Source organism: Podarcis gaigeae (genome assembly GCF_964106915.1).
Source record: "Podarcis gaigeae genome assembly, chromosome: Z".
Taxonomy (NCBI): Eukaryota; Metazoa; Chordata; class Lepidosauria; order Squamata; family Lacertidae; genus Podarcis; species Podarcis gaigeae.
In genome coordinates this window covers 7,584,499-7,598,169 of record NC_139691.1, presented here as the reverse complement: position 1 = coordinate 7,598,169, position 13,671 = coordinate 7,584,499, and the positions used below count along the sequence as shown (strand labels likewise).

The 13,671-nt window shown below is 44.9% G+C and overlaps 1 protein-coding gene across 5 annotated transcripts in view; it reads right to left on the bottom strand.

Annotated features, from left to right (window-relative positions):
• The window catches only part of ASTN2 (astrotactin 2), a 661,500-nt gene that overhangs the window by 132,478 nt on the left and 515,351 nt on the right, over positions 1-13,671 (bottom strand). For all 5 annotated transcript variants that reach the window (XM_083721626.1, XM_083721627.1, XM_083721629.1 and 2 more), the window contains one exon: positions 9,152-9,417. In XM_083721626.1, the coding sequence (XP_083577752.1) occupies positions 9,152-9,417 (266 nt within the window). The remainder of the gene's footprint in view (positions 1-9,151; positions 9,418-13,671) is intronic.

Genomic DNA, 13,671 nt, shown 5'->3' with positions numbered 1-13,671 from the left:
GTTCTATAAAAGGTTAAGTAACATAATAACAGAATAGAAATCATTAAGAATTCAGCTGTTTAATTTGTGATTAATTTGTTAAATGGAATATAACTAGAAGTTAATGAAAACATGAAAGACAGTAATATCAAATCATAATGGACGCATCAAGCACAGCACACAGGAAACCACTTTAATGAAATTGTATTAATTTGGAATTAATTGGTATTTGTATACTTGGGTTAAAATTGGGAAATTAATAAAAATAACTGACCAAAAAAAAGCTTAATTACTGATGACTCTAAAAGAATACAACTGATAAGAGCTAAGTCTGTTTTAAATCTTCATTTTATACTGCCACTAAGTCTGCGTCTTGTATGTGCTGTATTAGCTGTGAATACTAAACTGAACCTTATCTGTGTGAGAAAGGAATGCGTACAAGTTCCTGGAAGCAGAGACTGCCAAGGGGGAGATTAATGGAAACCAACATGGGAAAGACAACACTGAATGCCTCATTAATCATTGGTATCATGCAATAACTACTAGATGAACAGCTGACAGAATTAAGAGCTGAGATGTGTAGAATGTTAAAAGAAATTGGATCAAAGATACATCAGACTAGAGAATGCACAGGACCTGTGGAAAAAGATGTGGCTAAAAGCAGACAAAATGGGTAACAGCGGACAATGAATTGGAGTGGATATCCATACAGCTATCTGAAGCATTAAACAGAGAAAGGATGCTGCTGTAATGCCAGAAGAGATGAATGGATTTATGAACAGGGACAACCAGAGATGGTAGAGATGGAGCTGAGAGAGAAAGGGTCTTGTGTACAAACTGAAGTGAAAACAGAAAATAAAATGCCTCTAAGCTCTTGACAACCGGTCTAGAAAAAGAATGGAAATAGCGGAAGGATATTTCCTTTTCCCTTTAGATCAAGAAAATGCATGGCCAACAGGAAATGGGTTTGGAATATATGGAACTGAGTATGAATTAATGAAGATACAAAAAGGAAATAAGAATAGACTATTACATTTTTAAGATTTGTCAAAACCTTTGGGGAGAAATTCATCGTATTGGACCAGAGAATGACTATTTTGGACATTTAATGATAATAATCATTGAAGAGCTACTTTGGGAGTTTTTGAGTGGAAAGGGCAGAATTTGAGATGTCTGGAATGGAAGATTGAGAAAACAAGACCTAGCAGATTGGGAAACATCTGGACAATACAGATAGATGATATCCTGGAGTTAATACTTTGAATATTTTGGATAATTGTCATAATTAGCAGACAGAGAATTCGAAACCTTTTTTTTCTTTTTCTTTCTTTTCTTTCTCTTCTTATCTTTCTATGATCTCTAATACTTGTTTTCTTTCTGTTCTATCTATTTTTATGCTTTGCTTTTTGAAGCTCCTGAATTTGGATTAATGAAGGAGACACTGGAAGTTGATAGATGGAAGACAAGGGGACATGTGAGGGGCAGAGTAGAAAGGATCCCTCAGAATGGGAGGCTGAAGGGAAGATGGGGAAGCTCCCAGGTGGGAGCTGGGAGGGTTCACTCTTCTGTGTGTGGAATAGAGTGGTACCTCGAGTTACAGACGCTTCAGGTTACAGACTCCGCTATCTCAGAAATAGTACCTCAGGTTAAGAACTTTGCTTCAGGATAGGAACAGAAATCATGCTCTGGTGGCACGGTGGCAGTGGGAGGGCCCATTAGCTAAAGTGGTGCTTCAGGTTAAGAACAGTTTCAGGTTAAGAATGGACCTCCAGAATGAATTAAGTTCTTAACCCGAGGTACCACTGGTAAGGGCTAAGATACAATTGTGATAGAGGGCCTTGCTTTCACTTTCTCTTTTTTTTCTCTTTTCTTTTTATATTTTATTTTCTCTACGTCAATTAGGCTTTTATTGTATTTTTTGTTGAAAACTTTTAACATAAATTGATTAAAACAAACAAACCAAGGGGCTACTGGTGTGGTGGTTGGCCAACTAAGAATTGTGGTGTGTGTGTGTGTTATAAGTATCCATTCCTACCTGCATAACATCACGTTTAGAACCCCAGACAAATGCAAGAGGGGTATATAACTGTAATCAACTACAGAGAGCAACAGTAGTGGGGATCCTGGTTTGCAGATCTCATCAGTTCTGACGCTATGGCTGAAGAACGCTCTGCTCCCATAAGGTAAAGCCAAAAAAAAAAAAAAAAAGGTTCTGGTCCCTGGAGAAAAGCCTGCCCCAACCAGCCTCCCATGCCCTGGCGGGACAAGAAAAAATGAGATTGGCTGAAAACAGGAGAGTGAGGAGAAAAGCAGCCGAAGAAGTGACTGTCCCACTGGTTTGTCACCAGGGTGGCCCAAGAAATGTTGGCACCTGAGGCGAACCAGAAAATGCCCACCTCAGGGATGAGTGAAGAGCCACACTTAGGATAAAGCAGTGGTGGGGTGGGGAGAGAAATCTGTATCGGGAAGCAGGATGGGAAGAAGAAGAAGAAGAAGAAGAAGAAGAAGAAGAAGAAGAAGAAGAAGAAGAAGAGGAGGAGGAGGAGCAGCAGCAGCAGGAGGAGTTTGGATTTGATATCCCGCTTTATCACTAGCTGAAGGAGTCTAAAAGCGGCTAACAACCTCCTTTCCCTTCCTCCCCCACAACAAACACTCTGTGAGGTGAGTGAGGCTGAGAGACTTCAGAGAAGTGTGACTGGCCCAAAATCACCCAGTAGCTGCAATGTGGAGGAGCGGGGAACCGCGAACCCGGTTCTACCACTCTTAACCACTACACCACACTGGTTCCCACTGGAAGAGACCAGCAGCATCTCCTATTCGCCAAGAGTTGACATGGGGGGCTGCTGAGGAGACGCCGGATCCAACCTCCAAGGAGTGTGCTGCAATTGTTGCTGCCACTGCAGCAGTGATGGCAGTGCCAGGCAATGCATTCCTTGGAAGCCAGATCTGCTGCCTCTGTGGTTCCTGTCATCTGAGGCGGTTGCCTCACCTTGCCTCATGGATGAGCCCACTCTGCCTCTTACCAAAGCTCCAAATGTACAGCTGGAAAACTTCCCCCCAGAGCCCAAACTCCATTCAGCTCAGTCATGTAAGCTAGCAATGCCATGGAAGTTGCAAAGGCAAAAAAAAGTATGGTACGTCAGACTCTATTTTAAAGGTTTGTTTTTCCTCTGTGAGGCTCGGGTCAGTTCAGCTGGCAGCAGAACTGCCCCATAACTGAGTTTGGAATGAAGGTAAATTGCCCCAGCACAATCTACCCAGGCATGAATTATGCTGGCTTCCTTAAATTCGGATTGCTCCATAAGAACTGGTGGGAGGGAGGGAGGAGGAGGGTGGCTGCAGCCATGGCTAATGGGTGAGAAACAACAGTCTCCACATAGCAGCTTCACCAAGCCAAACAAGGTCCCCACCCTCCATGTGGAAAACCACATGCCAGAATGGAATATTAAAGTGGATTTTCCAGGTAAGATCCATAAGTAGCAAACAAGGAGTCCTGCAATTTCCTGCTCATGGATCTTTCAGGAAGAAAAGTTGGAGGGGGCGGGGAGAGAAGGAGGAGGAGGAGAGGGAAAAAAGAAAAGAAAAAGGGAAAGAAATATGTGGGGATTTTCCATCCCCACATAAACTTTTGTGCATGCATTTCTCCACAGGAACTGTTCCAAAAGTGCTCTGGAAAAGGAAAACATGATGTCAGGAGAGGCCCTACGACTACACTGATCAATGTCCTTAATGTTTACCCATTGTCTGCTGGCAAACCCCTGCTCTTCTTCCCACAAAATAAGGGCACTCCCCCCTTTTTTTTTTTTGCCTAGGGTGTAACTCATGTATGCTTTTGCCTTCCATCCTGCAGCACAAAAACCTGCCCCACCTCAACAGCCACACCGTCTGCTACACCCGACTTGCCCCCTCTGGACTCCGTTCCACACACCCAAAGCATGCAGCCTCCACTCCCCACCTCATGCAGTCCCCCTACTCAGGACAGGGCTGGGATGTTTTCTGCAGGGACTAATCAGTCAGTGTCTGGTTGGTTTATTCTAGGAGCTGGCTTCTGTCTCGAGAGCTGGGAACAGTTCTCTTCAAGCTGTGCTGCCAGGGAGAGAAGCATCACCCTCCACAGACCCCTCCTAATTAATGCAGCAGATTAATTCCAGAGGGTGAGAGGAGGGGATTGGGGAAACCACAGGTGCCCCAAGCCAGTTTTCTGGAGTAGGGAGCCAAGGGAGGGTGGTGACCAGTGCTTTTTTTTGGGGGGGGGGGTGTACTCAAGGGTACACAGTACCGGCACCATTTGTACTAGAAGAAAAGCACTGGTTAAAAGTGTGGCACCCACTGTAACAACTTCATGGTGAGTACTTGCACCTTTTTTTTCTAGAAGAAAAGCACTGCTGGTGAGCCTCTGGCTGGGAGCTGAATGCAGTCCCCAGGCCTCTCAGACCTGACCTCAGAATTCTCCCCAAGCCACCACCAGTTGCACTTCACACCCTGGGTGCTTTTTGCATGGCTAGATGTGTGCCCTTGAACTCTGATAATGCCTCTTGCTTGCTTGCTTGCCTGGATGGAGGATAGGGGTGTGTGTGCAGAAACTAGTCTACTGTACAAAGGGGAGGATTACACTTGTTGCTACACCCACCTTTGTCTCTAGTTCCATGTGCCACTGGCATGTGGACCTCAGAAGGCTGCCCAGAAGGGAATGTGGCTCTTGGGCTGGAAAAATGTTCCTCACCTCTGTGCAATGGGAACATAAGTGCCTCTGCACACTTCCTTCAGATGTTCCATTGCAGCAGTGTTCCAGCCCAGTTGCAGGGAAGCAAGTCTGGTGGAGGTTTTAAGCAGGATTTGCACTGCCAGCACAACCATCTTTCCTTCCCGAGGTCATAAAAGTTAGTTCAGATGAAGTGGTTGTCCTAAGGAGATATGGATTATATGCTCAAGGCACCTTGCTAGGAGAAAGTGGGATTGGAAGTTGTGTCTGGGCTGCAAGATCATTATTACTACTATTATTATTATTATAAAATTCAGGTAGGTAACTGTGTTAGTCTGACACAGTCAAAATAAATAAATAAATTGTCCAGCGGCACCTTAGAGACCAACTAAGTTTGTTCTGGGTATAAGCTTTCGTTGTATCTGAAGAAGTGTGTATCTGAAGAAGTGTGCGTGCACACAAAAGCTTATACCCAGAACAAACTTAGTTGGTCTCCAAGGTGCCACTGGACAATTTTTATTTATTTATTTTGATTATTATTATTATAAGTCTCTCTCTCTCTCTCTCTCTCTCTTTCTCTCTCTCTCTCTCTCTCTCTGTGTGTGTGTGTGTGTGTTAAAATGAGGTGCTTCTGGTACTCGTATATTGATGAAACTGCCATAGATGCTAGGGCTGGACAATATCTGGTTTTCAACATCATGATATATCACCAGCTAAACATTGTGATATACCAATATATTGTGATGTCTGAAATAAGGATGGAACTATGCAGAGGTGAACAGGGTAATATCCTGGCAACTGCTACTACTTAAGGGTCTAAAACTGATAAATGATGATATTATCAATCACCACACAGTCACTTTCATCAGCAGACCAGCCAAAATGCATCCAAACAGGACTTTTGGTTTTTTGGCTTAGCTACCAAATGGTGGTATTCAGGACAATTCAAAGGAAAGTCATGAGTTATAGTGAAGATAAATAATCTGGGACTGCCAGCAGGCCTGCCAGGTGGCAGAAGTGGCAGCAGCCTGGCAGTGGCAGCAAAACCATTGGCAACCTTGCAGGCCTCACCATGGCCACAGCAGGTGGTGGCAGTAGCAGCAGCAACCTGCAAGGCTTCATGGCAGAGGCACAAGAAGTGGCGGCCTGCAAGGCCTTGCCCCAGCGATGGGAGGTGCTAGCAGAAGCAGTGGCAGGCTACAAGGTCATGTCATGGCGGTAGGAGGCAGCGGCAGAAGGGGCTGTGGCTTGTCAGGCCATGTCACGGGAACAGGAGCCAGTGCAAAAATAATGCTGGGCTTGCAGGTCGCCGTGAACAGTCATGCACCCTGGCCCCTGCAAGCCCAGTGCTGCTCTTGCTAGCAGTGCTGGGCTCTCAGGGAGGGTGCCTTGAGTTGTTGCTTCCTTCTCACAGTGCCCTCAGCTGGGGGGGGGGGTGGCTGAGAAGGACACAACAGACAAGCGCCCTGGCCTGAGAGCCAGCTGCAGAGTGCCGTGACAAGGACGCAACAGCTCATAGCAGCCTCTCTGTAAGCAGCACTGCTCACAAAAGCAGCACTGGGCTCACAGGGGGACCATGGGGCATGCCTCTTGTGTCCTTCGCAAACCCCCCTCCCTAGCTGAAGGGTGCTGAGAAGGATGTAATAGCTCATGATGGGGCAGGGTGCTGTGATGTGCCCCCTAAAAACTGCACCTGGGGTGACAGCCCCCTCCCACTAAACCACTGCCATGGGGTAAAGGACAGTGGATCAGCTTGGCCTGAATGGTGGCCGTGCCTTCACTACCTGTGATTACTTCCAGACCTGCATTTCGCCCATCCCACCCACAGCTGTTGCAAGCTGGTGTGTTCCAAGCACCTTAATCAAGTGCAGGCTGCGGTGCTAATAAGTGACTTTAAACAGGGCTGTCATTTTTGGATAGAGAAACAACAGCCTGGTTTGTGGGAGGGAAAGGCGAGATGAAGAACCGTGGGGGGGAGGAGATAAATCTACATATAATTAACATGTAAGTTCTTTCAGTGTTTTGAAGTAAGGAAGAAGAGCAGCCAAGTAGCTAGGCTTCTGTCACCAAGGAAAGTTCACCTGCACCTGTTAGACTTACACTGACCTCCAGTGGCCAGTTGGGCACATTCCATTGGCCTCTGCTTGACAGCAATTTGACGGCAGAGTAGGGATGTTGTGAGACAGAAACAGTCTGTATGCTGGTGGGGATTTGAATGGTGCAAAGAATTGCTGTTAGTTTTAGTCTTCCAAATGTCTGGCATAGGTAGAAAAGACCACTGCCAAAAGGGAAATCAAAACTTCCTGATTTACAAAGGTTTGCAAAGATATGGCGACGGATCAAAGCTCAGTGGTAGGTCGTGTGCTTCAGTCACAGAAAAGTGCCCCTGATTGATCCCTGGTACCTTCAGTTAAACAGACTGCAGATGATGCAGAAGGCCCCAGAGAGCTGTTGAGGGCCAGAAGAGATGCTGCTGGGTTAGAAGGGCCCAATCTAACTTGTTATGAAGCAGCTTCCTAAAGTCTCTATGGTGCTAAGAGCCAGCTCAGAGAAGAAATAAGTGCTTGCATGCCACAATGCAGCACTGAGAGCCAGTGAGGACCAAAGAGAGCAAATAAAGTTAAAATGGCCATCTATCTATCAGTTAAGAAGAGAGTCAAACACTCCCTCTTTAACTCTAGCTAAAAAGAGAATTGAAGGAGAAGGAGCTTGGCTCTGATTTAAGCACATGCCAGAGATACCATCTCTGAGGGGAGGAACATGAGCACCTTCTCTTTTACTATAGAAGATTTTGAGATGCCATTCTATGCAAAATTCCTGGTGTTTGCTGCTCAGGTGTCAGGAAAAAAATGTTGGCATGAATCTCCTTTCTCTGCTCACCAACCTTTTTGCCTGTTTGTCATCCAGCCTCACAACCAGGAGCAGCCAGAATGGTAGAGCAGTGCTGCAGAGACACCCTCCTGACACTGGCATAACTGCCACTGCCAGGGTATGACTGGATGGTGGTGAAGTCAGGACGGTGTGAGCACACCACTGGAATCAATGCAGCACTTCTTCTAGTGTGCCCACATGCCCCACCAGCTGCTGTTCTCCTTTGCCTTCAAGTGTCTTCTTGCTCCACCCTTCAGCCCTGGTTCTGCTAAGTTCTTACCATAGAAATTTGCAGTCAATTCTCAACTCTTTCTTCCTTCTCTAAATTCACAGCACCTACAGCACAAGCTCAGAGAGACTCTCGGACAAAGTCAAGCAGCTACTAGGCCAAGCAGACTGAATGAGGTCGGTTGAGGCACACCAGACCTCCAGGCAAAACTTTATGCCCTGAACTTATTCCAATGCTGCCAGCTCCACCAAAATCTCAATAGACCTAAAGTACATGTTGATCTACTGATTGTCTGAAAATCCTTTGGGTGAGACAAGTCTATTATATTTGGCCTTACATCATTCTTTTTTAAATGTTCCACAACAAAGCAGCAAAAAATACTACACAAGTTGTTCCTTCAGTCAAGTAGAGCCAAAGTACAGCCAAAGTCAGATTGGCTGTTGTGTTCAGTGTGCTCTACAATCACTAGGATGTTCGGGCTCAGTTTTGTCTGCCAGGCGCATTGTCTGCAGAAACAAGTTGGCAACCAACAAGGTTTTTCAGAAGGCTTTTAGATGGTCTGTTTCAGACTCAGTGGAGGAGGCCTATTACTGGTCTGATAAATCTTAAGGGTCTGACTAGGAGATGCTGGAGTTTAGTGAGCAAAGTTGAAATGGATTAATAAAGTAGTAGCTCTCTGGGCTGGCTCACTAATAGGATCTCCTCTGCCTCTCTCTTTTCTCTCTCTTGCTATCTTTTTCATTTGTTTGTGTGAAGAAGAAAAAGGAAAGCAGTGAGTTTAGCACTCTTCTAAGAAAGCAAAAAATAAATTGATGATGTTTTTATTGATGAAATAATCTGCGTTGAGTATGTTGAAAGTGTGTGTTCCATGGCTTTGATGGACAAAGTCAAATTCATTGCAGGGCTACCATACCAGAACACTGCTACAAACTGTGCCGGCATACTTTCTGCCAAGCCCCACGGTGCTGGCACTGAGAGGATCACAGGTACAAGCAATGTGTTCTAAAGGAAAAGCAGGGCTCAGGTATCTTTACATCCATTATAACATGCCACCACTGGCTGAGAGGGACACCAGACCATATGTTTTGCATTGGCTGAAGAGAAAGGGAACTCAGTGAGCAGCGCAGGCCTAAAGCACGGAAACAATAGCACTTCAAGTGTATTTACAAAGACACGATGAAAGGTGAATTATAGGAGTTTCTGCCCCCCAACAGGAAGGTGTTTTAATATAGTTTGAGCAGCTGGTGTGTGAAAATTGAATGTTCTACCCTTTATCATATGCCGGCCAAGGGCAGACTGAGGCTGGTGGGGCAGTGCCCCATTTGCCCTAATTGGCCAACTTCCCCAGTTTCATCTCTTGCTCCACTCACCTCCCGGGTCTCATTGTTCTGGATCAGCGTGTACAGAGGGACCACATGGTTGATTTCAAGGAGCACAGGTGTAGGACTCAGCTGCTCTTTGCCTGGGCGTCGACATAAGTGGCAAGTAGAGGGGCAGCGACCCTTTTCTTCACAGCGGATCTCCACACCCGATATCAGCTGGTCATCTGACAGCATCTGGGCGGACAACAGGCCCGAGAGGTAGGTGATGAATGGCATGGACTTCAGTTCCTTCTTGTTACCTAGTTCAGTTGTTTCTGGTTTGGGGACAGAACAGGGAGAGGTGGGATGGAGGGTGGGGGGGGGGAACAAAAGTAAAACACTAAAGTTCAGTCCCAAGTAAATTATTTTAGAATAGATATATTTAAAAAGTGGTACCTGCAACAAATAGTGCAATGTGGAGTGCTCCAGTTCAGAATTTTAGCCACCCGTGTCTCTTTTTAGCATACTTCATTCATCTTTTTCGTTCATCCTCCCCCACTCCAGGTTTCTGGGCTGAACCCCCCCACCCCATACAAATACCACACAGAATTATGTGGCCACAGAATATGCTGTTCTCACTGGGCTGCTGTTGAGGATTTATCCTTTCTCTATATATTTCTTCTTCTAATATTGCAAATTTCAGAGTTCTCCCAGATAGGCTGATACAGAGCTGTCATAACTTACCCTCTAAGTTCACAATTAAGTCTTCAACTGTGTACCCAGCAAGCACACAATCCAGCACAGAGGGTGGAAACAGCTCATTGATGAAGTGAGTGTTCTAAACGGCTTGTACGGTTGCAAGTAATAGTTGTATGAGGATGTAGTTTGAACATTCATTAATCAAAAGTAAAATATGGTTGATCTGTGTGTATGTGTGGAGGGGGTGATCTTCCCAGCTCTCAACACCTTTTAAGTTGTTATGAAATTAAATTGCTTTGGGACTGCCAGCCCCCCACCCGAAAACTGAATGAGGGAGAAAGATCTGTTGGGGTGCTCCTGACCTGATACCTTCCATCTTACACTCAGCCTACGTATATGTGTGTGTGTAAATAAAACCATATTTATCACAAAGAAAGCAGTCTCCAGCAACCTTCATTCCAAGTAACCACAGGGCATGTGATGGCACCCCAATATCTCCCACTGCTTGGAGACTAGACAAACACATCACACGCACACATACCATCCTTGCCTAAATCTTGAACTTTTCAGGGAGTGCATGCTGTGCTTTAAAAACTGGTTTATGTAATTTTCTGCTGCCCTCCAGTGGAGTTATAGAGTTGTAACTTCTGGTGAAGGGAAGTGGGCTGTATTTGGTGTGTGAGGGGAGAGGAAGACAGACAAAAATAATTTCCTTCTGAGACTCAGAGATCTCAAAGTGGCATTGTTTGCAGTCACAAGAAAAGCAATTGTGTCCGAAAGCAGAAGCCCTCTGCAGAGATCCAGGGTCCAAAACAGGCTAAACCTATGCAGCTCCCTTCTTTAATGAGGAAACAGCATCCAACTCAAATATTTGGTGAGACCTTATTGCAGTGGCAAAAGGTATCTCATAGCAAGGCAAAAAGAGTGCTTCTGTTATTGCATTTCTATTCTCAAGACAATTGAGGTAGATAATTTGAGGAGGTGGGTGCTGTGAAAGGACACTCGCTGCATTTAGCCAAGACAAGCAGTCTTATTTTCAGCTTAAGGGGAAATGAGTGCTATGTCTACATGGCAGCTCTGACTGGCTGGAAATCTGTGACATAATCCCCTCACCTCCACTTTCTTCTATGAAGCAATTTTTTTTTGCAAAAAAAGTTTGAACAACAAGTGGGTCAAAAGGAGATTTAAGTGAATAAATGTATATATGATGCTAAAAACCAGACAAAACATAGATACCTGAAGCATAAGGAAAAATGCCGCACTTGGAAGATTAAGGCAATGAATCCATCAAATTAATATGTAACAAACAGTGGCGTAGAAGTAAAGGGTTGTGCCCAACTAAGTTCCACTACTAAGAAAAGAACCTATTAATATAAATGGACCTAAGTCAGACTTGTGCATTAATCTCAATGGGTCTGTTTTGGGTAGAACTAACATTTGATACAACCCACTGAAATTAATCTATCCAAGTTAGTCATGTCCATTACTTTCAAAGATTGGACTTTTTGAAATTAAAAGCTACCAAAAAGACGGCAAAGCGGATTCGAGAAAGAGTTAGACATGGACGTGGATCTCCAGTCTGGCAGTAGACAGATGGATGGATTTTGGGGATCGAAACCGGGAAAGGGGGGGGGAGATTTGGAATCCAAAGGCTGTAAAACTACATATTTTTCTATTTTCTTTTTTTTATTTTCTCTTGCTGTGTGAGAAAAATAGGGGAATTCGTGGAAGTGAATTGGGGTCGATCTTAGGGAAGTATAAAAATATAAAGAGAAATGGTTAAATAAGATAAATTAATTTTGAATAAATGGGCTAATTATAATTATAACAAGGTTTTAAAATTTGGGGTAAGAATTTGTGGAATTAATCTAATGGAAATGGAATACAAAAGGGGGAGGGGGGAGTTCTGGAAAGATGTCAATGAAATTAAGTGTAAACTTTATCCTTTTCTTTTTTCTTTCTTTCCTTTTTTATTCTGGAAACTTTAATAAATATTTTTTTAAAAAAAAAAACATAGGCTGAGATTCTATGGTTGGTCCAAGGCAGGAGTCAACAAACTTTTTCAGCAGGGGGCTGGTGCACTGTCCCTCAGACCTTGTGGGGGCCGGACTATATTTTGGAGGAAAAAATGAACGAAATCCTATGCTCCACAAATAACCCAGAGATGCATTTCAAATAAAAGGACACATTCTACTCATGTAAAAACGCTGATTCCAGGACCGTCCACGGGCCGGATTTAGAAGGCGATTGGGCCGGATCCTGCTCCTGAACCTTAGTATGCCTACCCATGGTCCAAGGTCATGCAGTGAGCAATATGACTTTGTGGGGATTTGGACCCTGGATTGCAGGGTGTTATTCCCTCTGGAAAACCAAAATTCTTTCCCAGATGGAAAGGTCACCTTCAGTGCTTTTCTTCTAGGAAAAAAGGTACCAGTACTACATATCCTCAGAAAAAACAACAATATAGTGCAACACTGAATTCCTCCCATAATACTCTCGTTTCAACATTTAAGAATCTTCCCAAGAACTAGACTGAATGTTAGGCCTGGCTAAGCCAGACCAATTCAAATACACAAATGCCAAATGTAGAGTGTGCACATGCACGCACACACACAAATGAAATAAGGTACATCTCCCAGTCATAACAAGAGCCTGGCAGCACACTCAGACCAGCGTTGAGTTGAGCAGACCAACTAAAGTTGTGCAAAAGTGGGAAGGGAAGGCCACTTTTACAAGGTGCTAGCAGTGTTGGAGCCCCACAAGACTTGCGTTGTGACGTTTCTGTCTTGCCTGCTGGTTAGTAATCCCAACACAGCCCTGCTCAATTTATGATTCCTGCTGGGTGGGCAGGGGCACTTCCTACTGTCTCCCATCAAAGTTTCATCACATAGCAGCAGATTTGAAAGCTTCCTGTATCCAAATAAGCCAAAGGGGTTGGGGGGGCACAGCTGGGTGTTTCTCTTCAAAGCCACAATCCAAGGAGCTTTTTTCAAATGCCTTAGGCATACCTCCTAGTCATCTTAATGGGCAGGCAAAAGGATTGTGGCTTATTAAGCCACCCTTTGAAAGCCAGGTGCTTTCTGAATCCCCATGTCTGTGTGGCATGACTGGGCAGAGAGAGGACCAGGACCTCTGCAGGCAGCTCTTTATCTTCTCATAAAGGGAAACCTTCCGCTTTCCCCAGAAAGCAGTGTGGTCTTGTGACTCCTACTCAGGTCTCCCCAAACAACTTGTGGCTCTTGATGATGTAATTTGCTTTAAAAAGGGAAATATTAATATCACACACACACACACACAAACACACACACACACAGCACAGTGATTATCCCATGCCCATTTAAATTGATTATTCTGGATCAATTTTAATGTAAAAGGTAAAGGTAAAGGGACCCCTGACCATTAGGTCCAGTCGTGGCCGACTCTGGGGTTGCGACGCTCATCTCACTTTATTGGCTGAGGGAGCCGGCGTACAGCCGGCGTACAGCTTCCGGGTCATGTGGCCAGCATGACTAAGCAGCACACGCAAATGCCATTTACCTTCCCACTGGAGTGGTACCTATTTATCTACTTGCACTTGGATGTGCTTTCAAACTGCTAGGTTGGCAGGAGCAGGGAGCGAGCAACGGGAGCTCACCCCGTCACAGGGATTCGAACCACGGAACTTCTGATTGGCAAGTCCTAGGCTCTGTGGTTTAACCTACAGCGCCACCCGCGTCCCCCATTTTAATGTAGGTTCAGGCAAATTCAGGCTGCACAATGATAGTTGATTGGGAGGTCTGTCATCAGCTCCCCCCAAATACTGGACTTTCTGCATTAAAGAAAGTGATGGGGAAAAGCACCAGGGGGGAATGTGGGGTAATCTCTGTGGCACAATGAGTCAGTGCACCTGG